The 27,222-nt window shown below is 46.7% G+C and overlaps 1 protein-coding gene and 1 long non-coding RNA gene across 5 annotated transcripts in view; one reads left to right on the top strand and one right to left on the bottom strand.

Annotated features, from left to right (window-relative positions):
* Positions 1-27,222, top strand: part of LOC120933302 (beta-1,3-galactosyltransferase 2-like) — a 104,441-nt gene that overhangs the window by 41,810 nt on the left and 35,409 nt on the right. Inside the window, exon 1 of one of the 4 annotated variants that reach the window (XM_040346442.1) lies at positions 7,091-7,165. The exons of 1 other annotated variant lie outside the window; for it this stretch is intronic. Coding sequence is in view for 2 of the 3 variants with exons in the window: in XM_040346443.1 (XP_040202377.1) it covers positions 14,776-14,932 (157 nt within the window). In the remaining variant the exon portion in view is untranslated. Of the gene's footprint in view, positions 1-7,090; positions 7,166-14,738; positions 14,933-27,222 lie in introns of those variants that run through there. 2 more of the 4 variants (XM_040346443.1, XM_040346439.1) reach the window with 2 other exon arrangements.
* LOC120933306 lies at positions 8,004-8,641 on the bottom strand. Its single transcript, XR_005748076.1, has 2 exons — positions 8,422-8,641; positions 8,004-8,232 (listed from the first exon to the last, which is right to left on the bottom strand). It is a non-coding gene; the product is annotated as an uncharacterized LOC120933306 (long non-coding RNA).

The following is a 27,222-nucleotide window of genomic DNA, read 5'->3' as shown; positions in this document are numbered from 1 at the left end:
CCGCGTCATTGTGAAATGACGGCGGCAGGAACCCCTCCTCGATCCAGGAGGACGTCATGTGACGTCCTGGGCTTTGCGGGTGGATATCTGAATGATGCCTGCAGCTAGAGGCATCATTCAGATATCCTTCTCTTGTGTCGGCGATTCTGCACAACGTAAGAACGATCATAGCGGCGATTCCACCGCTAGATCGTTCTTACAGGCGGCGGGAGGGGACATCCCCCCCCTCCCGCCGACATCCGGTGCTTCTCCGGGCTCTCCCGTGCCATCGGGGGCCCGGAGAACGAATCGTCCGGTGTCGGCAGGAAGCATAGAGATGACTGGTGACCAGATGGTCACCAGTCATCTCTATGACCGTCGGAGGACCCGGGCGCGATGTGATGACGTCACGCCCGGGTCCCCGTAAGTAAACAAAGCCGCAATTGCGGCTGCTAAGCAACAGCAAGCATGAGATCGGTGAATTTTTTTTCACCGATTTCATGCTTTCCAGCCTGGAGGAGAGATGTGGGGTTTTATTGACCCTGCATCTCTCCATAAAGAGTACCTGTCACACACATTCCTATTACAAGGGATGTTTACATTCCTTGTAATAGGAATAAAAGTGATAATAAAAAAAATTAAAAAAAAAAGTGTAAAAAAAGAAATAAATATGTAAAAAAAAAAAAAGAAATAAAAAATATTTTTTTAACGCCCCTGTCCCCAGTAGCTTGCGCGCAGAAGCGAACGCACACGCAAGTCCCGCCGACATATGTAAACGCCGTTTAAACCACCGCCGCGTGCGTTAGAGTGCCAGCAACAATTCTAGCACTAGATCTCCTCTGTAAATCTAAACTGGTAACCTGTAAAAAATTTCAAAGCGTTGCCTATGGAGATTTTTAAGTACCGAAGTTTGGCGCAATTCCATGAGTGTGCGCCATTTTAAAGCGTGACATGTTAGGTATCTATTTACTCGGTGTAACATCATATTTCATATTTTACAAAAAAATTGGGCTAACTTTACTGTTTTGTTATTTTTTTAATTCATGAAACAATTTTTTTCCAAAAAAAAGGCGTTTGAAAAATTATTGCGCAAATAGCGTGCAAGATAAAACGTTTCAATGACCGTCGTTTTATTCCATAGGGTGTCTGCTAAAAAAACATATATAATGTTTGGGGGTTCTGCGTAATTTTCTAGCAAAAAAATTATGATTTGTACATGTAGGAGAGAAGTGCCAGAATAGGCCTGGTATGGATGTGTGTATGAAAGCCCTGTATGGAAGTGGTTAATGTGTCTAATCTAAAAATCCACTCAGTTTCGTTCCTCGATACTTTCCTTCTTAAATTTATGTTCCTCCAATTCTGTTCAATTTTATCTATGGCATAAAACTTCATTTTACTGGGGGTCTCTGTTATGTTTATTTCTGAAGTGTAATGACACACTATGATGTATATACCCTTTTTTGATATTTCTAATGTGTTCTCCCATTCGCACCGAGAGTTTCCTTGTGGTTCTGCCCACGTATTGCAGCCCACACTCGCACTCTATTACGTACGTTACGTGTGTGCTGCTGTACGTGATCAGTTTACCCACTTTAAATTGTTCATTATTGGCGTGAGATTGAAACTGGTCAACCTTTCTTGATCCTTTTGTGGTGCGACAAGGTTTGCATCTTCCGCACCTATAAAAACCCTTCTGGTCAAGGAAGGATATCATCTTTTTGGGTGGGTCCGGTACATTTTTAACCAAGGAATCTCGTATTCTCTTTGCTCTTCTGTACACAAATTTTGGTCTAGCTGGTAAAATTGTGCTGAGTTGTGGGTCTCCCAAAATAATGGGCCAGTGTTTTCTAATGATGTCTTCAAACACTCTGTAGTCTGCATTGAAACCCGTTATGAAGGTGACATCATTCTTTTTAGGGGGTGCAATTACTCTCTTTTTTAGCATATCATCCCGGTTCAGAGATCCAACCTCCAATCTAGTTTGCTCCAACCTTCCTCTATCATAACCTTTATTAGCAAACCTATCAATTAAGATGTTTGTCTGTGTCTGATAGTCGGCCATAGAGTTACAATTTCGTTTTATTCTGATGAACTGGCCTGTGGGTATAGCCCGCTTCCACTGCGGATGGTGGCAGCTTCCGAATGGTATATAACCGTTACGGTCGGTTTCTTTAAAGTGTGTTTTCGTGTGCAGTTCACCTTCGACCTTGAATATTTCCAGGTCTAAGAACTGGGTCACATCAGGTTGTACGTTTACCGTGAATTTAATTTCATAGTGGTTGGCGTTGATATGCTCTAGGAATACCTACCTGGGATCTCTTGGGGCTCCTTCTCTCTGATGTAAGAGTTCGATTTAGATTGCCTTATATCCATACATATCAATTCGTTACAACAATGCCTCTGAAGAAGACCCGTTTAAGGGTTGAAACACGTTAGGAATTGCTACATGCTTATATTAATATATGCTAAGCTGTATGACAATTTTTTTTTTGTTGTGTTTTGCCACCTTTATGTATGGAAATTTTAAGATTTTGTAATATTGCAATTCATATCTTAACTCATTGAATCTTTCCTACTTGTTTTTATAATAAAATTCCCTTTTTTACACATTGTCCCTCCAGTTCATTAATTGAGCTGCCGAAAAATCCCACTGGGGGAAATTCAATTATTATTCACTTTCGGGGTGAGCAGCATAGTCTCTTTGCAGACGTGTCTTTTTCCTTTTCTATAAATATTTGGGCGGTTAAACACCCCTTCCCCTATAGACATAGCAGAGATAAGATATGAGTTACACTGCACCTATTTTGAGTCTACTCTTTTCTCATTTGCCTTGTAATTTGTGATTGTCATCATCATGAGTATGTATCAGGGAGAAGAATGGGCCAATTTAATGCAAGGGATATGAAACTCATTTTGAACAAGCTGATCAGGTTGAGACGCAGATCTCTTCCCTGATCCATAAGCTAAGTAAAACTCTGTCCTTCAGCCCTGGTTCACACTGGGTACGATTTGGAACGATTTGAGATGCGATTTGACATGTCAAATCGCATCTCAAATCGGCGGCATTTGCCAGCAATTGTCGGCAATGGCACTGTCCTAATCAGTGCGACGCCGCATCTGCAATTTCAAAAAGTAGTCCTTGTATTACTTTTTGCGATTTCGGGCCGCGATTTACATTAAATTGCGGCCAAAATCGCGGCAAAATCGCGGTAAAATCGCGCATTTTAACGCGATTTTGAATTCGCAGCAGTGTGAACCTAGGCTCAACCACCTACAAACGTGCAACCTCGATCAAAGATCGTTTGGTTCAGAGCGAATACAAAAACACTCAGAAAAGGGATACACACTGCCCAGCTTTTGGCACCTTCCCATGTGGACATTGTTCACATTGCCCACTCATGCAAAAGGACAAAATCTTTCAACTCCCCGATGGAGAAATGTTTAAACCCTTGCATTTCACCAATTGTCAAATGCATGGCGTTGTCTATTTGATGGAATGCGAGTGTGGTGCCTTTTATATAGACAAAACCAAGCAGGAATTTTGGCGAAGGGTGTCCAAACACACATACTGTGGTAGTCGGTATCTTCCGATTGGAAGACATGTGGTGATCAAACATAACTATAGAGTACCAAAGGTCTCATTCGCCGCACTCTATCGTATTCATATTCCCGATCGAGGCGGTGACTGGAACAAAATTCTGCTCCAACAGGAGCAGAAATGGATTTTTAAATTGCACGCAACAATTTTTCCAGGACTAAATGAATCTCTTTCTTTTGCCCTCTTGTTGAAGGGGTTCGTCTCGGGTAAAACCCAATAGACAGCATACTTTATCGCATTAGAAAGTGTAATCTAACCGTTTTCCTTAATATGTGTGTTCTCTCACCACCCACTACTTCAATTGAGATTTTTTTTATCTCATGTGTTTTACTTTATGGTTATAACAGTACAGCTGACTCTTATATTAGTGATTTGCATCTCTGATGTCTTTTTAGATAAATACTAATAAACAGTGGCGGTTCGTCCATAGAGGGCGCTGGAGCGCCGCCGCCTCTGTCTCTCACCGCCACTGAGTCTAATAACATAGATTCATGCATTGCACGAATCTATGTTATTATCGCCGCTGCCGCTGTTCTATTCAGATGGTCGGCGCTCATGTCCGGCCATCTGAATAACGGCAGCTGGTTGGCTGTACGGAAGTGCCTATCAAAGCCAACGGCTCTGATAGGCTTTTCCGAGTACAGCCCTCGGGTCCCGGAAGCTTATACAAGGAACGCACTAGGGATGCGCTTCTTGTATAAGACTGACAGGCGTCTCAGCCAATCAGGTTCACCGGTTCTGGTAACCTGATTGGCTGAAGCGTCATCGAGGGCGGGAGAAGACATCGAGGGACGGTGGAAGAAGGATGGCTAACCCCAAAAAGGTAAGTGCCGGGCTGAAATGGGGAGGGGGCATTTTACAGGGCACACAGTGGCAGCATTTAACAGGGCACAGTGGCGAGTACAATTGATGGGCACAGTGGCGAGTACAATTGATGGGCACAGTGGTGACAACATCAAACAATTTAGAAAACATCTCTACATTGATGCTGCCAATAGCAAACAATCAGCGATGGAAAACTGGCACCTTTTTGAAAAAAATATATCCTGCAGAGAGTCAGAAGGTCTCAGTATTAGGCAATGCATAGTGTATAATTACATTGAAGGCTTTGATGTCACCATCGTAACTGATAAACTGGCATTTCCGAGAAGAAGTTCAGCAATGGCAGCAAACACATTTCACCCACACTTCTTTAAATCGAAGGCTCCAACATTTCTGATTTTTTTTCCACTGCTGATGATTAAATAAAGGCAGAGAGCATGTATAAAGTAAAAGAAGTGTCGAACAATTGATGGGCACAGTGGTGACAACAATTGATGGGCACAGTGGTGACAACAATTGATGGGCACAGTGGTAACGTTTGATGGCATGGCACAGTGGCTTTGTTTGGCATGGCACAGTGGTGACAACAATTGATGGGCACAGTGGTAACGTTTGATGGCATGGCACAGTGGCCGCGTTTGGCATGGCACAGTTGTGACAACAATTGATGGGCACAGTGGTGACAATTGATTGGCACAGTGGTGACAATTGACAGCACAGTGGCTGCGTATAATGGCATGGCACAGTGGTGACAGTTGATTGGCACAGTGGCTGCGTTTGATGGCATGGCACAGTGGCGACAATTGATGGCACAGTGGCGACAATTGATGGCATGGCACAGTGACTGCAATTGATGGGCACAGTAGCTGTGTATGATGGGCACAGTGGCTGCCTTTGATGGGCACAGTGGCTGAAATTGATGGGCACAGTAGCTGTGTATGATGGGCACAGTGAGGCTGCAATTGTTTTTTTTGTTTTTTGTTTTTTTTGTTTGCGCCCCCCCAAAAATTTGGAGCACCAGCCGCCACTGCTAATAAATTATAATAAAATAGAGAAAATACGGAGAATGTATTATAATAGAGTGGATATGCAACAAGTATGGATATTATAGTAACAGAAATGTATTATGCTAATGATATAATTGCTCATTAATCTTATTTTTCTTATGTATATTCTTTTTCCTTTCCACTTAGAGTTGTGCTCCGCTTTCCCGGGTTGGGTGCCATATGTTCACGCTTATGCAGTCAGCGCCCCCTGCTCTGCATATTACAGGTGGCTTCGCAGCAAAGGGAGAGAAGCGCATGGCTCTGCGTTTCCGCTAGGCTCCACTATGTGGCGAGGCCTCGCCCATAGGTTAAGCCGCTCCCTTTTGCTGGCGGTATCTGTGATTGCTTCTGGATGCCTATGACGTCGGGGGCGCATGCGCAGCTATGCCGTGCGTGCGCGCTGACGTCAGGACGTCACATGATTATGGCGGAAGTAACGACAGCTGCCGAGTTCCCACTTCACAGATGCCGAGGTATTCACCCAGGCAACCCGCTCTCTGCGGGAGGAATCATCTGGCTCTGGTAAGGTAGGAGGTGTGGGGGGGATGCGATCTTGCGGCCAATTAATTCAATTAAGGATCACATATATATCGCTGAGCTGAGATAGTCTCTCAGATGACCCTCGGCATCTCAGAGTGAGCTGACAGGTTCCACAGGGTAAGCACTCCACTTCACTAGGTTGCTACAATATTTATATATAAGAATACTATTGAATGATTGATACAGCTTTCCCCTGGGGGAAATACCCTTATTATTAGGCTCTTTGGGCCAGATTCACGTAGAAGAGCGCCGCCGCAATTTTTCATCGCAAGTGCCTGATTCACCAAGCACTTGAGATGAAAACCTACGCCGGCGGCCTCCGGCGCAAGGCGGGCCAATTCAAATGGGCGTGTGCCATTTAAATTAGGCGCGCTCCTGCGCCGGACCTACCGCGCATGCTCCGTTTCTGAACTCCCGTCGTGCTTTGCGCGCCGTGACGTCATTTTTCCGAACGGCGACGCGCGTAGCGTAATTCTGTATTCCCGGACGGCTTACGCAAACGACGTTTATTTTTAAATTTCGACGCGGGAACGACGGCCATACTTTAGACAGCAATACGTTTGCTGACTAAAGTTAGGGGACCAAAAAAAACGACTAACTTTGCGACGGGAAACTAGACTAGCGGCGACGTAGCGAACGCGAAAAACCGGCGTGGATCGCCGTAACTCCTAATTTGCATACCCGACGCTGGTTTACGACGCGAACTCCCCCCAGCGGCGGCCGCGGTATTGCATCTTAAGATCCGACAGTGTAAAACAATTACACCTGTCGGATCTTATGGCTATCTATGCGTAACTGATTCTATGAATCAGTCGCATAGTTAGAACAACAGATACGACGGCGTATCAGGAGATACGCCGTCGTATCTGCTCTGTGAATCTGGCCCTTTATCATAACCTATGATGCAATTAATGCAAACATAAAACAAAAAAGCAAATGGACCCTTGTCAGATTAAATACAATGTCAATAGTCCATGTATTCTGAGTAGTAAATATATATGTCCATGGTGACACACGAACCAACACCCCAGAAGAAGTAAGAAGATAAGATAGTGCCTCTGCCTCTGCACGCACATTTTTTATTTGAACATTGAACCTTGTCTTTTTGTTCTTTAAAACCTGGTTCTTACTATCTGCCTTACTAAAACTGCGGATATTTTACAATTCCTTCAGTGCTAAGGTAACTACTTTTTGATACTTAATCCTTTCAAAATAATACTAAATACCAATATTATTAGATCAGCATCACTATGTTTATGTATTCTAATTCACTATATTACCATTATTTTAACATCTACATTTATTCTCACTTTAATCCCCCTTTTTTCACTTAAATATTCTAGCACATATCTTAACCCTTTCCTTTCACAGTACACATTATTTGTGTCACAATATATACACACACGATTTGGTCTAATTAATCAATTCTTACCCTTGCTCTACACTTGTAACCTATAATTCATCACATGACTCTTCACAATGCAATTTAATTGTCACACCATTCATGATTATTTTTTTTATCTTGGCAGTACACTGCTATTACTCACATATATTATTATTCTCCAAGCATCTAATGCATTACTGGGAATTTATTTTTATGTCAATTCATTTTATAATTTTCATTAATTAATAATTTTCATATTATTTTATATTAAAGGATCACTAAAGGATTTTTTTTTTTTTTTGCTAAATAGCTTCCTTTACCTTACTGCAGTACTGGTTTCATGTCCTCATTGTTCGTTTTTGCTTTGAAGTTGCTGTAATTCTGCTGTGATCTCCACACTTCCTGCTTGTCTGGCTCCTTATGAAAAATCTCATGGCAGCTTTTCACTGTGGTCCAAGCTGTGTGTCTAAAACTCCTCAGAACCAATCAGATTCATTTTAAAAACAAAACACTATAGAAGGGACAAAACACTGGTGGTGGAGAGAAGTTGGCTGCTCACCCCGGTATGAATGATAGAGAAGTTTTCCCAGGTGGGGTTTTTAGGCAGCTCAGATAGAAAAAATATAATACCATGTAGTAAAAATAAAGTATTTATTCACATGTTATAAAATTGATAAGTCAATAATGGGGCAAGGGTGTGTTGCAAAATAGAACATGAGTTGTAGCAAGGCACACAGACAAAATTTACATAAGATGTATGTTACAGTACACAAATATGCATTTATACGGCCAACAATTTGCATTGCAGTATAGACTGATCCTAACGTTTCGACCTTGCAGGTCTTCTTCGAGGATTTTTGCGACTGAAAGGGAACAATTAAACATCTCATAACATTAATTTTAATAGTAAAAGATACACCTTTAAAAATTACATCCGCTATTACATCCGTCTAGGACAACCTTGAAGTAGGGGAGCAGTGGTTGAAATAAATAAAAGGGCAGAGTAATATATATGTAAACAAAAGGAAAAGATAATAAAGTTTATTGTTTACCTTAATGAAGATGTAAGGAATGTCTCAATGTGATGCTCAAGGCTGGACGGCGACGTCCGACAGCTCATCCAGGGATGGTCCAAATCTCCGGTGTCACAAGCAAGCGCCCACGCCGGGGGGGTCTGCTCAACACGACAGGGGGTCACCCCCAAGGGGTGGGGCCAGCGATGGAGAGACCAAAAAACCGAGGGGGGGGGGAAGAAAATGAGCAAGAGAATGGAGAAAGCTATTCCCATTACTTCCTCCTTTAAGTACCTAGGGGTACAGATCACGGCTCAGCCACGGGACTTCATTCATCTCAATATATCCCCCTTGTTACTACGGTTTAGGGACAAAATTAAAACTTGGAAGGCCCTGCTGCTATCGGTTGCAGGCCGGGTGAATTTAATCAAGATGATACTTATGCCACAGTTGTTGTACTTCCTCCATAACACCCCCATGGTCATCCCCTTAAAAATTTTCCACACGGTTAATAGTATCTTTCGCAGCCTCATTTGGAAGGACGGGGCTCCTAGGATCAAATTAGAGCACTTACAGAGACCTAAGGATAGCGGGGGGTTGGCATTGCCAAACCCCTGGCTATACTATTTGGCGGCCCAGATGCAGCAGCTGGTCGGCATGTTTCGGCCGGCGGTGCGATCCTCTGCTCAGAAACTCCTGGAGCACACCGTGGGCGGAAGTCCGATCCCTGAGGCGCTGGAAGCACAGGCCTTTGCTAAACCACATAAGAAGTACCCCACTTTTAGTCTAACCCAGAAGGTATGGAACAAGGTCAAATATGTTCAGAATGCAGAAGGTTACACGAAATACAGTCCAATATGGCAAAATAACACCTACACTGAACTGGCCAAGTTGCAATCGGGGACCAGATGGAAACAATATGGGGTTACACACCTTACACACATATTCCGTAATGGAGTGCTACATACATTCCCTGCGCTGCGAGAGAAGTTTGGCTTGCCGCAGTCAATGTACTTCTCCTATCTACAGTTGAGGCATGCAGTGGTGGCGCAGGGTCGCTCTTCCGAGTGGTGCCTGTCTCCTACTCCGGCTTTTGATCTTTTGGGGGATGCTGAGACGTCGAAAGGCTTTATCTCCCAGTGCTATGCCATTCTGTTGCAATATGTGATGAAGCAGCATCCCCTGAGGATAAGAGAGATGTGGGAAGCAGATGCGGGAGAGTTGGATGGGGAACAGTGGGAGGAGATTTTTCAGGCGGTGGGCAGGTGCTCCTTGAATGTATCACAAAGGCTCACCCAGTTGTATATCCTGTTACGTACCTATTACACCCCACACAGACTTCGTAAGATGAATCCGCAACTTGACCCTACCTGTACACGTTGTAAGAGAGACCACGGAGATTTGATTCATATGCTATGGAGATGCCCCAAACTCCACACTTATTGGGCAGGAGTAGTGAGTACCGTTAACTTGGCATTTGGCGTGACTCTTCCACAGGACCCGAGGGCATGTCTCTTGGGGGCTCTGGAGGAGTACGAATGGGAAGAGGCGGACAGGGAAGCGATTCACAGGGTGCTGTTCCAGGCGAGGGAACTTATCATGGTTCATTGGAGAACTGATGCTCCCCCGACCCATGCTGAGTGGATCGCCAATATTGGGACAACGATGAGGATGGAGAAACTGGTATATCAACACAGGGGTAATGCCCACAAGTTTGAGAAGTTATGGGCAAAGTGGCTGGATGTACCGGGCCTAGCCCCGGTGGACTTGGTGATGGATAGGTTGCTGGGTATTAATGTTGGGTGAGACATGGAATGGGAGTGGATGACACAAGAGTGCAGTCCGGAGTGATGGTGGGGGGGGGGTTTACCTCCAGAATGGGGTTGATATATCTGTAAATGTTATTATGGCTTGGATCATTATTTCTATTTTTGTTTATGTCCCCGATATGTCAAGGGGATACTGTATGCCTTGTACCTCTGCAAACTAAATAAAACTTTTGTTGGATTAAAAAAAAAAAAGAGAATGGAGAAAGGCCTGCAAGCAGAATAATGAAATTATCATTCTGAAATGTATGTATATACATATCAGGAGCGTACTAATGGGGTATTTTATGTTGCAAGCTCTAAAATGCTGGGGGTAAGGAAATAGAATGGTGTTGACCTCAGGGGACCGAAAGTATAGTGCGAGCTCGAGGATGCTGTAGGTAGGAGAGTAAGATGGTATATCCCTAAGGGATCGGAAAACCCTATATCTCCATAAGACGGGGAACGGGAAAAGGGGGGGGGGAGGGGGGAAGGGGAAGGAAGGGAAAAGTGCAAATGTGGGTGAAGGATAAGACAGGTTGAAATGGGTGAAATAAAGGTGATTAAAGCGGGGGTTCACCCTGTTAAAAAAAAAAAAAAGTTTTTTTTTATTAGACCATTAAATTCGGCATCGTAGCGCGAGCTACGGTATGCCGGTCTTACATTTTTTATGCCCGTACTCACTGTTCTATCGCTCATTGAAGAATCCGGGGAATGGGCGTTCCTATGGTGAGAGAAGGTGATTGACGGCCGGCCCTGGCACGTCACGCTTCTCCGGAAATAGCCGAAATAGGCTTGGCTATTCACGGCGCCTGCGCATAGCCTGTGCGCAGGCGCCGTGAATAGCCGAGACCTACTCCGGCTGTCTTCGGGGAGCGTGACGTGCCAGAGCCGGCCGTCAATCATCCTCCCTCTCCATAGGCACGCCCATTCCCCGCGGGAGTCGGATTCTTCAATGAGCGATAGAACAGTGAGTACGGGGATTAAAAATTTAAGACCGGCATACCGTAGCTCGCGCTACGATGCCGAATTTAATGGTCTAATGATGGAAAGGAGGGTGAACTACCGCTTTAACAAGGAAGGGGAATAGGGGGAGGGGAAACAGAGGAAAGAATGGGAAGAGGAAAGGGGAGGGGAAAAAAGGAGAAACAGAGCAGGGGGAAAGAAGGGGGGGGAGAAAGGAAAAATTAATAAGTGTGGAAATGAAGGGGGGAAGAAAGAGAAGAAAGAAGAAAGGACAGAAAGTGTGTTGAAGGAAAAGGGGGGGAAGGGAAGAGGAAGAGAAGGGAAAGAAAGAAAGGGGGGAAGGGGAGTGTGGTGAACGATCAGAGTGATGGTGACAGGGAAAGGGGAGTGAGGAAAAAAGAGGGGGGGGAGGGAAGAAAGGGGGGACCATGTGGCAGGGGAGGGGTGAGAAAAAAAGGGAAAGAAAAAAGAAGGAGGAGGAGGAGAGGAACGGGGGAGGAAGGTGGAAAAATGAGGGAAAGAGGGGGTGCTGGAACGTGGAGCAGTGATGCAATAGTGAGGATAAAAGGGGGGGATGGAAAGGGTGAGTGAGGGTGAAAAAGGGGGGTGTGAAATAGCCCGGGACATTAAGGTGAATGGGGAATGAGGGGAACAGTTACCTTGTAAAATGTAGAAAATATTCTTTGATTTAAAAGAAATTAACAGGCATCCAGAGCAGGGATCACACTATCAGATGGAAAGGCTAAGTGACAGCAGCAATTGTGGTTCCCTCTATGATAGAAGAGCAATTAGGTCATCAAATAAGAGGACAGAGTGCAGCCGTTAGGAAAGCTCAAATAATAAGCAACCATAGCTTACCCGTAGCAAAGGAGCGAGCAGTGTGCTATGCTTGGAGGTAAAGGTGTCATCCTCCCAAAGAAGCGGTGGGGGCAGGGGTATAAGTAGTGCACCTGTGGCCAAAAGGAGGGCGAGGGAGGGGAAAACAAAATTGTCCCGACCCACCCTCTTTCCTAATCAAGCACATGAGTACCTACCCTCCCTGGTTGATCGGGGGTCCCAATTGTGCACCTGGTTGGGGGCCAGGTGTATAGAGGCGGTGGCCTCCTCAGCATGTGGACACGCCGACGGCGTCGGCACCAGCCGCCGCTTCCGACACCCCCAGCGTGACGTCACCGCGTGCGCACGGACCAGCCGCGCACGCGCGGTGCATGTCACAGGGTGCGGGAGCGGTTACACATGCCGCCAGCAGGGGGAGAATGCATCCCCCACAATGGGCGGACATGCACTGTCGTCATCATGTGGGGAAAAGCTAGAGCGTACAAGTACGCTTTATTCTCACCCTGCTGGGCGGTGAGCAAAAGAACCGAGGGGAATGGGCGCTGATGTAAGCCAGGAGAAGGGTGCATCCATGGAGAGCCGCCAGAGGTGCAGTCCAGGCAGCACAAAAAGAGAAAAAAAGAGAAAAAACGTTCATGTGTTAGATAAAATTTAGAAACATGATAATTACAGAAAGGTAATAAGCAGGGTTCCACAGTACATTGCAAAAATTACATAAACAGGAGTGACCGTGCAACAACATTGTTATATGATCTAAGAAAACACACCCATTGTTTTTTTCCCCTAAGCCACAATGGAAATTACATGCAGGTTTGAGCAGCCATTGTATACCGTTTGTTCTGAGAAAACCATAAGGTTTTGGGACCTCACAAATGTAGAGAAGTCACGAGTCACGGGGGATAGCCTGTGCTATAGCCTGTGCCGGTATACAATGGCTGCCCAAACCTGGATGTAATTTTCATTGTGGCTTCGCCCCCCGTTCCTTTGGTCCCGGCTTTTTGATGCTCTGGCTACTTGCTAGATCTATTTTCAACATACGGATCAGACGTGATTCTGATGTCACTTTGAGGAAATCCTTAAACGCCTGGTTGTACAAGCTTTTTTCTAATAAGCTACGTATAAATTATTGATGGTACACCTGCCATTTCAAGTGTCATTGGTGCACTGGATGGCTGACAACAACCATTTTGATTAATGAAATACTCAATGTCTTACTGCCAAAATTCTCCTACCTCGTCCTGAGGAAGCCAAAAGGCGAAACGCGTAGACGAGAGGATATTGTGCAAACAAATGTATACTCTAGATGTTTTTTTTATGTATCTTATTGTACTTTTTGTAATTAAAATGTATTTTTTCTAAATCCTTTGTTCCCGTCTTGCCTTAAAAGTCCGCCTTGTCACTGCCCCCCAGCAGTAATCTTTTTCCCATTCCGGATTATAAATCTATTAATTAGCCCAACTTAATTTTTTTTATTTATATGGTATTGTGTGTGCGTCTCGCATAAGGTTGCAGCTTAGTTTGATTTATTTCTATAAGATTTAAATTAATTGTTCGCGCATTTATTGTTTCACAGAGAACATAGTATTTTAAATTTGTTTATATGTATTTGCAAATATCTGCTAACTAATCCCCTGTTTTTAATGCAAACTGTTAGACAAGATGATTCAGTTGGTAGCAGATTGGCAGATGAGTTTAGCTGGGAATTTTCTTTGGTTTAGTTTTGCATTTAAAAAAACGCAGCACGACTTGCGCATTCGCAACAGGAAACCGGCGGTGAAGTCCGAAAGCTTCACCGCCGGTGCATTGCCACGAAATGAGATTTGCCATGGAATGAGATGGTCCGCCTCCATCACATCCTATTGGCTCACTCCTGTCACGTGACATATTTAAACGTCAAGTATCGACGCAAACATCAGTCTCAGCTAGGCTATCATAGGGAGAGGATCTCCTCTCCCTGTGATAGCTAAAGCTGCACGGAGCTGGTGCACGGAGCTCGCTGTCATGCCTCCCCGCGAGCGTGATAGATCCACAGCGCTATCGGGATCCCAATGCACCTAATAGCATAGACTTGCGGATGCGTATAGCACTTTTCACAGATTAGAAAATACTTTAGAACACCCTACGCTATTTGCGTAGTGCTGCGCCTGCGCACTACTACTTTACCTGCACCCGATGCTGTACATTCTGTTCCTCGTTCCCTGAGCCTTAACGGGGGACAGGGAGTAGAGTTGCGGGCGCGGGGTATAGTTAGCGCTGGCGGGAGGCATGCTGACAGCGCTATCGGGCATTGGGATCCCGATAGCGCTGTGGATCTATCGCGCTCGCGGGGAGGCATGACAGCGAGCTCCGTGCACCAGCTCCGTGCAGCTTCAGCTATCATAGGGAGAGGAGATCCTCTCCCTATGATAGCCTAGCTGAGACTGATGTTTGCGTCGATACTTGACGTTTAAATATGTCACGTGACAGGAGTGAGCCAATAGGATGTGATGGAGGCGGACCATCTCATTCCATGGCAAATCTCATTTCGTGGCAATGCACCGGTTTCCCTTTGCCAGCGCCTGCACCCGAAGCCGATTGAAGAATAGGCTCGGTAGTGCTGACATTGCAGGATCCCTGGACTGATCCTTATAATAAAAGTCAACAGCTACAGTATTTGTAGCTGCTGACTTTTATTTATTTGAATTTTTCTTTACAATTTTCAGCTGGAGTGAAGTCAGCCTTCCGCTGTGTTTCCGAGCATAGCCAAACAGATTAGTTGCTTGATTGGGTGACATTCTTTTGCTTTATGCATCTAGGAAGCCATTATATTGGCATCAAGCATACACAAGTTAAATGGGGAATCCTGTGTAGTCACTCCTCCCACTCTCTTCTCAAGAACCAGCCACATCCCCTGCTATTCTGCACTTTGCTTGTCGCAGTCAGTCTCTCCTTTGGGCTGTCAGGTTAGTGGATGATCATACATAGTTCTTATGCTTTTACTGCAGAATCCAAGGCGTGGCTTCTGGCAGTAACCCCAAGGCTAACCCCTCTGCCAGCCTCTGGGTATCCTTCGTACATCAGTCGTGTTCCTCTAGATTACAATGCCACTAGAAGATGCAAGGAGCTAATGAATGGTTTGCATTGCAGGCACCATAGAGTAATTGCTTTGTTATGCTAATACCTATTATTGTTGCTGAGAAGCCCGGATGTTTGTACAGATGGATCAGGCAGCTGCTGCAGAACCTCTTTTTCTGCGGCTCAAAAACTGTCCTATCTTTGAATATGGAGATGGTAATACATCTGGTTGTCCTTATAATTCAGGATCTCCGGGATGAAGGGATTGTTGCGTATTTCGCTAAGGCACCAATCCATCAAAGAGATTTTAACCACTTCAGCCCCGGAAGAATTTACCTCCTTCCTGACCAGAGCACTTTTTGCGATACGGCACTGCGTCGCTTTAATTGACAATTGCGTGGTCGTGCGACGTTGTACCCAAACAAAATTGACGTCCTTTTTTCCCCACAAATAGTGCTTTCTTTTGGTGGTATTTGATCCCCTCTGCGATTATTATTTTTTTCGCTATAAACAAAAAAGTAAGTCAATTTTGAAAAAAAAGCAATATTTTTGACTTTTTGCTATAATAAATATCCCCCAAAAATATATTAAAAAAACGTTTTTTTCCTCAGTTTAGGCCGATACGTATTCTTCTACATATTTTTGGTTAAAAAAATCGCAATAAGCGTTTATCGATTGGTTTGTGCAAAAGTTATAGGACCAGATTCTCGTAGACTGGCGTATATTCACGGCGGCGTAACGTATCTGATTTACAAAAATGTGGAAGGGGGGGGCGTGTTTTATGTTAATCAACTGTGACCCGACGTGATTGAAGTTTTTCACGAACGGCGCATGCGCCGTCCGTGGAAATCTCCCAGTGTGCATTGCTCCTAATACGCCGTAAGGACGTGTTGGTTTTGACGTGGACGTAAATGACGTCCAGCCCCATTCATTGACGACTTACGCAAACAACGTTATTTTTTTAATTTTCGAGGTGGGAACGACGGCCATACTTAACATTGGCTGCGCCTCATAGACCCAGGGGCAACTTTACGCCGGGAAAAGCCTAACGTAAACATCGTAACTTTACTGCGTCGGTCGCACGTACGTTCAGGAATTCGCGTATCTAGCTAATTTGCATACTCGACGGTGAAATCGACGGAAGCGCCACCTAGCGGGCAAAACAAAATTGCAGTCAAGATCCGACGGCGTAAGAGACTTACGCCTGTCGGATCTACTGAATATCTATGCGTAACTGATTCTATGAATCAGTCGCATAGATACGACGGCGCTAGGCAGAGATACGACGGCGTATCTGGAGATGCGCCGTCGTATCTCTTTTGTGAATCTGGGCCATAGCGTCTACAAAATAGGGGATATTTTTATGGCATTTTTATTAATAATTTTTTTTTTTTACTAGTAATGGGAGCGATCAGCGATTTTATTGTGTCTGCGACATTATGGCGGACACATCGGACACTTTGCTGCTATTTTGGGACCATTGTCATTTATACAGCGATCAGTGCTATAAAAATGCACTGATTACTGTGTAAATGACCCTAGCAGGGAAGGGGTTAACCACTAGGGGGCGAGGAAGCCGTTAAGTGTGCCCTAGGCAGTGATTCTAACTGTGCGGGGGCAGGGCTTACTGTGACATGACACTGATCATTGCTCCCGATGAGAGGGAGCAGACGATCAGTGTCCTGTCACTAGGTAGAACAGGGAGATGTTTACACAGGCATCTCCCTGTTCTGCAGCTCTGTGACACAATTGCGGGACACTAGCGGACATAGAGTCCGCGGGTCCAGCGGGCACAGTCAGGGAGCTCGCAGCAGGGGCACGCACGCTCCCACACGGCTGCAAATTTAAAGGGACGTACCTTGCCTGTCCGTGCCATACTGCCAATGTAAGTGCGTGCGCTGGTCGGCAAGTGGTTACGATTTTCTTGGATGTTATACAAGGACTTGTTACATTGTGCAGTTCATCTCTGTAATTGAGGATTGTATATTTGGTTTATTTCTTTTATACTGTATAATGGTATAATGATACACAGCGCTGCACTATTAGCAAATTATAGTTTTTATTAAGTGTGGTGATTCACTGTGAGTGTTATAGCAGCTGTGGAAATATTTATTTTATAACCACATTCACATTTTAATTTAGGTTAGTAGTTTGGCGCTGATTGCTTTTTTCACACACACTATATTGCCAGAAGTATTGGGACACCTACCTTTACACACACATGAAATTTAATGGCATCCCAGTCTTAGTCCGTAGGGTTCAATATTGAGTTGGCCCACCCTTTGCAGCTATAACAGCTTCAACTCTTCTGGGAAGACTGTCCACAAGGTTTAGGAGTGTGTCTATGGGAATGTTTAACCATACTTCCAGAAGCGTATTTGTGAGGTCAGGCAATGATGTTGGTTGAGAAGGCCTGGCTCGCAGTCTCCGCTCTAATCAGGGCCGGGCTGGCCTACCAGGATACCAGGACATTTCCAGGTAGGCCGCCCTGCCATGGGGCTGCTTTGAGCAGCATTCTGCGGCACCCACGGCTGTTCCTGGCACCGTGGGCTGAGGCTTCAGTGCCAGAGTCCTCCCCTCTCTCGTGTACGTCAGTCAGTGTCACAACAGCAGGGATCTCCCACTGTGCCAGGGAGTGTTTGGCGGTGTTCTGTCAAACAGAACAGCGTCCGCCATAACAAAGTCCTCCTAGACCCAGCTCCTGTGATGAACGGATCACTGATCCAATGCCAGTACATTGAATCAGTGTGACTGGTATCACAGGAGGAGCTAAGTCTAGGAGGCCGTTGAGATATTCAAATAGAGCAGGAGATCGCCGCTCTGTGTGATTCAGGCTGCATTTCATGAGAACTGGTTAGGCTGCATTTCATGGGCGCTGTTGCTTTTAGTGCCCTCCTGATCCTTCAGAAGATATGGGTCTTACGTTTTTTCCGGAAAGGCCCGATGGTTTTCTTCCATGCGGATGTCCGTGGATAGAGCGTTCCATAGCCGTGGTCCTTGGACTGCAAATATTCATTCTCCTTTAGATTTGTAGCGGGTCTTGGGGATGTGGAAGAAGTTTTGGTTAGTTGACCAGAGGGCGCGACTAGGGTTTAATAGCTAGATTCAGAGAGACTTAGGCTGGCGTATCAGTAGATACGCCAGCCTAAGTCAGAATTAGCGTTGGCGCTAATTTAAGCGTATTCTGGTAACCAGATACGCCTAAATTAGGCTCAGATACGAGCGGCGTAAGTGTCTTACACCCTCGTATCCTAAAGTGTAATTTTTAGGCTGACCGCTAGGTGGCCCTTCCATTGCGGTCGGCGTAGAATATGTAAATCAGTAGATACGCCTACGCCCGGCTGACGCAGTACAGATACGCCGTTTACGTAACGCATTAGCAGGCCTAAAGTTATTCCATCAAATAGATGGAATAGTAATGTTAAGTATGGCCGCCGTTCCCGCGTCGAAATTCGAAAATGTTACGTCGTTTGCGTAAGTCGTCCGTGAATAGGGATTTACGTCATTTACGTCCACGTCTAAATCAATAGGCCTGTGCGGCGTACGTTGCCGCAATGCACACTGGGAAATGTAGGTCGGACGGCGCATGCGCCGTTCAAAAAAAACGTCAATCACGTCAGGTCAAAGCATATTAACATAAAACACGCCCCCTCAGCCTATTTTGAATTAGGCGCCGCATTTACGCTACACCGCCGTAAGTTAGGAGGCAAGAACTTTGAGAATACAGTACTTGCCTCTCTGACTTAAGGCGGCGTAGCGTAAATACGATACGCTACGCCGCCTTAAAGTTGCGGCGATCTCTGAGAATCTAGCTATAAGTGTTTTATTTTCTCGCATAGGTATTGAGGAGCGTTTCCTTGTGTGCATTTGTGAGTGAGGCAGAGGGTCTTGAATGTAACCCAATCCTTTACGGTTAGCCAATGTAGGGACTTTAGGGATGGGGTGATTGATTCCCATTTTTTTTTTTCTTTTTACCAGTCTGGCTGCTGTGTTCTGGATGACTTGCAGACGCAAGATCTGGTATTTGGGTAGTCCGAGGTAGAGGGAGTTTGCGTAGTCGAGTCGGGAATTAATAAATGATCCAACTACTACTGCTGTGTCCAGGGCCCTCTTAATAGCATCATGGGCCCCTGGGCAAAGTAATGCATCGGAGCCCCACCAGCTTGCCCTAATTTACACACCTACTTTCAAGAAATAATGCATAAATAGTTGAATTATATATCAGACAGGAGGCTCATATCTTATGCATTATCTTTCTTTAATAATGCCCATAGCAGAAATACAGTAAACATTTATTGTAACTTAAAAAATTCAAAGAACTACCCTTCCCAGCAGTCCCTGGGCCAACGTAGCCCCTCCCAGACCGTAACCTATATAAGGGACTGTCTGAGGTAACCTATTCCTCTTTCTTTCTGCTCATGGCAGAGATAAGTATTCCTATGTGTTATATGTTTGTTCTTTAATATCTGATGTATAATATAGACATCTGTGGCATTGTGGATAGTTTTTCACTATCTACGGTGCGCCTTTATTTATTGTATTTTAATTTTATTTTAATTTCATTTTAATTTAATGTTAATTTTAAATGTAATTTTGTGGATGTCGTTTGGTATGTAACATCCTTTTGTAGGGGACGCAGCTCTCCGCTACTGTGTACATTTTGTACAATTATTGAGCTCATTATTGCGCTTTTTAATGGTTATTCTCTGAAAGACCGTTGCTCGTTTTTCTTTGTTTGTCCCCTTGCTTTGTACTCCATTCCCGGCCTCCCGGTTGGGCTGCGGCCGATGCACATCCCTTCCCGGTGCGCTCTAGCACACTCGGCACAGTTTCTGACTGGAGGTAGGACGGCGCCATTTACACACATTAGCGCCTTTTTCCTACCTCCCTTCTTCTCCCCCCCTGCATCACTCCGACAGTGTGCGGCGTGCGGGGCAGGGATTGGAATGCGGGTCCGCATGTCTAGTCTTGTAGTGGGGAGTTTCTCCCCTCACAGTGATAATCTTGTATGAGTGAGGGAACGAACCTTGCCTCACTCCTACAATCCTTTTCAATGCATACAGTTAGGTCGGGGGGCGGAGTTCCGCCGCGGCCGCTCCTCGCCGTCACAACGGTGCCTCTCTCGGTCCCGGGAGGCGCCCCCCCCCCAGTCTCCGAGCGGGACGGGAAAGAGCGATTCTCATCGACCGCTCCGTCCCTCACCCCTCGGACCAATAGGGACTCCAGAGGCCGTAGTCTCGCGAGACTTCGCCTCTGGAGCTGAAATCTCGTCAGGAACCTGCTGCTGTTCCTTCATATTTGCAGCCAGTAGATGGCAGTGTAACCTCACAGGAGGATGAGAGATCTCATTTCGACCACTAGATGGCAGTACATCATTCCAAGTCGAGATCAAAATATATAAATAAATATATATATTTCTTTTCCTTCAGGTTTCCAATAATTGAATGAAATATTCTAAATAATCAAAATTTAAATAAATAAATTAAATAATTTAAATATTCAAATCTAAATGAATAATTAAATAAAATAAATGTATATAATAAATAAATAAATTACATAATTTAAATGAGCCAGGACCTCGCTCCCCCTGCATCGCTACGCCAGTGTGCGGCGTGCGATACAAGGCACAGGACGCGGGTCCTCATGCTTGGCTCCATTGTTGTGGGGAATCACTCCCCTCACTGTACTGGCACAAACAAATGAATACGTTTAATAAATAAATAATAATACATATATTGGTGAATAAGTATTTTATGGTTATATATTATATATAATATTATATGATTAATTTGATATGACAAAATATATGATGTATATTTTATAAATATAGATCATATTATATTAATAAATGAATATATTATTAAATAAATATTATACTAATCATCGGTTTATGTCTCTGGGGAATTTATTTCCCTGGCATGTACTCTACTGAACAAATAAATAAATAAATATTTTAATATACAAAGAAATGTATAAATTATACAAATAAATAAATAAATTATACCAATAAATAATTTTATCACAGGTTTTCTAAAAATCTGATCGGTAGATCCGTCCGGGCCGCCCTGGCGTCGGTTATCCCAACCCGCCTGCACCCCCTATGTCCGGACCATCCGGCAACGGTTTACCGCCCCTAAGAGGGACTAGGTGTCTCCAAAACACCGCCACATTTCTGTGGCCCCCGACTCCCCGGCAGGGGAAGTAAATAACATGCCCCAGGCAGTACCCCACCAGGACTGCCGACCCACTGCTCTCCCAGACTCCGATCGACCCCCGAGCCTCGGGGAGATGCACAGGCAGAGGCAGCGATCCGCTAGACGGACTAAGCCAGACCCATTTGTGGACTCTTCCAGAGTCGTCCGAGGCGGCTAACACCTTTGAGTCTGAGGATGAAGATGATGAGGATGATGATGATTATTTGAGCAGTGGGCACATGGCGCTTCATGACGACGCCAACCCTGTGTACCAGGGTGGAACATTATTGGACTCTCATGGAGAGCCATTGTCGATCCGGGGGCGATTGCCATCCTCACTCCGGTGACTGGGCACCTCTACCCGAGGTGGCCCAATATATCAATACTGGACCCGGACATCGGTCGGTAAACCCCACCGAAACAAATTGAGGGCGTTCTACCCCCTTCCATTGCCAAATAAGATTGTGCATACACCCGGGGTGGACCCCATACTCTGGAGGTATCTCACCAAACACGGGAAGTATCCCAAGAAGGGAATAGAGAGGTTCTTTCGGACCATTCAGGCCAGGGTCTTAGACCTTTTGGTCCTATCACCACAGCCTACGCCTTAGCAAACAGACTACTACCGCTGAACTAACGTTCGACCCAGCCCAACTCAGGGGCTGGGCCCAACGGGCAGTTGCCTCCTGGGATGCACGAACACTACGTGTCCGACAGGACACCGCCGCTCAATCTCAATGAGACTTGATCCCCAGCGGTTCCACCTAGCCGAATCAGACCCCGGCCATACCACCGAGGACATGCTACTCGGGATCACGCGGATAAAGATATTACAAGTCGGTAGGGCTCCGGGCTTCCTCAGTACCATCTTCCTGGCCAGGTAAGGGTGGCGGTTATCGCCCTGCGGTAAAATCTCACCTCTGCGGTTCAGAGGGGTGAGGTTGGTTATCTACATGGACGACCTACTCTTAACGGCTCGTCCTCCTCGCCTGGCGAGCGAACACGCCTCCCGGACAACTCCCCATAGATCACGGGGATCTATCCTCTCCCCATCGCAGGGGATAGAGTTTTTCGGGTTCTTGGTGGACACCAGCCGAGCGATTCTTCGGCTACCCATGACCAATTGACCGCCATCTGCAAGAGATCAATATCTTACTGGGCAAACTACGGGTCTCCTTACGCGGATTGGCTCGCCTAGTCGGCCTGTTATTGGCGTTAATCCAGACCATTTTTCCGGCCCCCCCTTCATTATCGAGCCCTCCAGAGACTCAGGGCCCTGCGTCTTCGCTAGGGGCTTCACTGTGCAGACGAAGTCGCTTTGGACACGCTGCTGGAGCTACGGTGGTGGTTGTGTCAGGCCGGCGATCGGACGGCAAAACCATCTTCAATTCCACGACGGACTTCGTCATAGAGTCGGATGCCATCCGCCTCGGCTGGGGTGCTCGGTGCGCTCCCTCGTCCGCAAGAGGGACTTGGTCCACAGCGGAGTCTCTGCTGCATGTCAACACGTAGAACTCCTGGCGACCTTTTTGCCGTCAGGACTCTGCTACCACACACGTCCAACTACTGTGTGTTCTTGCGCATGGACAACGTAACCGCGGTCCAGTACGTCAATCGCTTGGGGGGTCCCAGATCCAGAATCCTAGCGGCTCTTCCAAAGACTTCTGGCACTTATACCTGGAACGCAACTTCGTTCCGGTTGCGGAATATGCCCCAGGCACTTCCAATATGATGGCGGATTGGAATTCTCGTTACCCAACCGATTCCGGCGACTGGCGGCTTCGCCGGTCAATGCTCCTGGCCCTCGCTCACCTATGGGATCCTTGCAAAAAACTATGGACCCATTCGTCTGACCCTCTGGGTCCTCCTTCACATTACAGACATGAGAACATCAGTCGTGCGGTTCACTCTGCGGTGGCCGATGTAACCAAGGCTTCCCCTCCTTCTGGGGATGTCGGTGGATCTCCCCGGGTTGTTTACTCACCCCCCTCATCTCCTTGCCAGTCCGAACGGGGATCCGCACCCTCTACTCACGGCGCTCATCCTACCTCGCCCCGCTTGGGTGGCTTCGGGGTGCCGGTCGCGGACAACGATCTTTAAAAGTTCAGCTGGGGTCTCCTTGCTTGGGCCTGGTTCCCGAGGCTAGATCGACATCTCGATCTAACTGGGGACTCTAGTTGGTGTGATCAAGGACAGGTTGGCCTGTTCAGGCGTCTGCCTGTAGTGACCAACTATCTGACGGACTCTTTTGAATCCGGGAGGTCCTATGGCTCCCTTAACGTCTATCGCTCTGCGACTCTAGCCTACCGCTCCCTTGTAGTCTTACTACCGGTGGGTGAACATCCATGGGTGTACCGACTTTGACAGGCGTTGAGTTTCAACGCATTCCACGCCCAAAGTATCAGCACTCTTGGGATGTGTCCTAGGTCCTGACCATGCGCTCGGACTGGGGGGGACAATCTCACTCTGTCCTGAGGTTATTGTCCTTCCAGCTTACTGCCCTCTCGTGTCTGACTCCGTCTTACGTGTGTCAGGCTTCACGACGTGGGACATAGCCAGGCGTCGGGTCTCATCTCAGTGAGTCAGGTTTTTTCCATCATGTGTAGGCCAGCGACGGGTCTTCCATCGGCTTTCTACCCGTTCTTCCCCGCGCATCCACATCTATGCGTGCTCCGCTCTATACAGGCTTACGAGCCCTTGACGGTCCCGCTGTGATCTTCGCAATTCTCCCAATCCCTTATTTCCACGTTAAACCTCAATTTCTAGATTTTGCGGCTACGCTAACCAGAGGGGCACGGTCGGTCATGGAAAGGATAAGGTTTGACATAACCCCATTAGGTGCCCATCACTAAGGTCGTCACCTCGAACGACTCCCTCTAGGACTTACGGCTAGCGGCGGACTGGTCGTCCCGATCACCTTCCGCCAATTCTGGTTCAGACCGGAGGAACACATATCTGTATCAGTTTGTAGTTGTTCCGATTGTTATCATTTATATATACATTGTTATAGCTTTGAACTTGCATAAGATATGAGCCTCCTGTCTGATATATAATTCGAGATTTTCCTAGCTTGTGACGGAAAATATTAATTATATGAAGACAGGAGGCGAGTATCTTCCCTCCCGACCCCACCCTATCACGGTGTTGTCTCTCTCTCGTTCTAGGCTGTTGAACCACGCATCCTGCAAGTCGGAGGCTGATACGCCCCGGGAATTGAGATGGCTGTTCCGTTTCGACCCATGAGTTTAGTTCACCGCAGACCAAAAATGGAGGCTCCTACTACGTTCCAGATACAGAGTCGGGATGCCGTTGACTGAATCCGTTGGTCCATGTTCCTGAAGACGACTGACCGGTCGGCTCCTAATGGTTTGGGTTTCCTACAGTCCCCCGTTGGGATGAAGTTGGTCTGGATGAAGTTGGTCCGTGTTGGCCTTGTCCTTTTCGTTCCCTCCAGATTCGGATGTCGTGTTCCGGTCGGAAGGTTCCCGGCAGCCGTGGAGATGTCTAAATGGACTTTCGGTTCCTGTTTACGCTAATTCGCACGAAGAAAGAGGAATAGGTTACCTCAGACAGTCCCTTATATAGGTTACGGTCTGGGAGGGGCTACGTTGGCCCAGGGACTGCTGGGAAGGGTAGTTCTTTGAATTTTTTAAGTTACAATAAATGTTTACTGTATTTCTGCTATGGGCATTATTAAAGAAAGATAATGCATAAGATACTCGCCTCCTGTCTTCATATAATTAATATTTTCCGTCACAAGCTAGGAAAATCTCGAATTAAACATAAATTCATTAGTACTTTCAATACAAAAGGAAAACATTCCATAAAGTAAAAGCTAGTCAACACAAAGAGCACAGTACAGGGGGAATGCAGAAGGGCACAGTACAGGGAGGTCAGGAGGGCACAATACTGGGATCAGGAGGGCACAATATAGGTTCTGGAATGCTTCCTGGGACACAACAGTTTAGTAAAAAGCATGAGTGTTCCAACAAATCCGGGACAGTTGGCAAGTATGATGTAATGCAAGATTATTGTGGGGCCCCGTGTACCTAGGGCCCCACTTCTGTCCTCTTCTGGGATGAAGGGGATGAGTCTACGTAGCAGGCGGAGAAGATGTTGAGATCCGCTAACTACTGATCCTATTTGTCCATCCATAGTCATGTCTGAGTCAAAGATGACTCCAAGGCTTTTGACTTTGGTGCTTGGGGTGATGGTTTGTCCAAGAATGGTAGGCGGTGTGCCTGTTGTCTTAGAGTTTTTCTTTCGGTTTGCGTGGAGAAAGGGAAGTTCTGTTTTGGATCCATTAAGTTTGAGGGAGCTCTCCGTCATCCAATTATCGATCAATACGAGGCAATTTTCTAGTGCGTGGTATTGGTCTTTTTTTTTCGGTGATGCGAAGGTAGAGTTGAGTGTCATCAGCGTAGGAGTGATAGAGCAGGTCCTGTTTGCTGATGATTTTGACAAGTGGACGGAGGTAGATGTTGAAGAGCATGGGCGACAGGGGTGATCCTTGAGGGACTCTGCATGTAATTGTATGTGCTTCCAAAGTGAAGGCTCCTAGTTTCACTGTCTGGGACTGATTCTCTAGGAAGGATGCGAACCAGGGTAGATCAGAGTCTGCGACTCCGGCTACTTCTGTGAGACGAGTGAGCAGAGTTTTGTGGTCTACTGTGTCGAAAGCTGCTCTGAGTTCCAGCAGTTCCAGCAGCACCAGGAGACACGATTCTCTGTCGTCTGCTGCTTCGTAATTTGTAGTTTGTGTGGTTTTCCTGTGTTGAGTTTCCTCTCCAGGCTCCTTCAGCTCTTCTGCATTCTTGCTTCAGTAATGTAAGAGCGTCATTGAACCACCCCAAATTGTTTTTGCGGATGAGCAGGGTCGGCCTTAGGTGTTCAGGCGCCCTGTGCAAGCTAATCCTGTGCCCCCCCCCCATCTTCACCCCTCGCCCCCTGGTCACCTAAACATACACCATAAACATAACTTTACATTACACAGCACCCTGCATCTCTGGACCCCTTTACATTACACAGCCCTCTGCACCCCTTTACATTACACAGCACCCTGCATCTCTGGACCCTTTTACATTACACAGCACCCTGCACCCCTATACATTACACAACACCCTGCACGCTCTGAACCCCTTTACATTACACAGCACCCTGCACCCCTGGACTCCTTTAAATTACACAGCACCCTGCGCCTCTGGACCCCTTTACATTACACAGTACCCTGCATCACTGGACCCCTTTACATTACACAGAACCCTGCAGCTCTGGACCCCCTGCATGTTACACAGACCCCCTTCAGTGAAGACCCCCCTTCAGTGTATCCACCCCTTCAATGCAGACCCCCCGTTAAGCTCAGACTAGCCCCCTCCCCGTTCAGAGTAGCCCCCCCGTTCAGTGTCGCCTCTCCCGTTCAGTGTAGCCACCCTCATTCAGTGTAGCCCCCCGCGTTCAGTGCAGCCCCCCCATTCAGTGCAGCCCCCCCTCAGTGCAGCCCCCCATTCAGTGTAGCCCCCCTCATTCAGTGAAGCCCCACCTTCAGTGTAGCCCCCTCCTTCAATGTAGCCCCCCCGTTCAGTGCAGCCCCCCCTTCAGTACCTCAGATCAGCGTGGCGGCACATGCACAGCAGGTCCCCTCCCCCTGTTTACAGAGAGGAGGGGGAGGTGGCTTCACTCAGCTGTGCCTGTGTGACATCCGGGATCGTACAGACAGGCAGCCTGTGGCCGCAAGAGGAGGGGATTGTAGGTGCAGCGATGTCACCCTGCACCCCCTCGCCACTGTAGCTAGCTCGCCTCTCCCTGCCTGTGCCAGTGTGCCACTGCTTAAACCCGCTGAGCTGCCACCGCGGGTGTAATACAATCGCGGAGGGGGGTGCCGTTCTGACACCCCCCCAGTGTGTGGTACCCAGGGGCAGCTCGTCCCCCCTTAGTACGCCTCTGGATGGCCGCACAGCGCCCCTGTTGCCCATGGCACCCTGTGC

The sequence above is a fragment of the Rana temporaria genome, chromosome 3, assembly GCF_905171775.1.
Source record: "Rana temporaria chromosome 3, aRanTem1.1, whole genome shotgun sequence".
In the NCBI taxonomy this organism is placed as follows: Eukaryota; Metazoa; Chordata; class Amphibia; order Anura; family Ranidae; genus Rana; species Rana temporaria.
The sequence above is the reverse complement of the archived record's forward strand: the minus strand, read 5'-3'. Positions and strand labels throughout refer to the sequence as shown.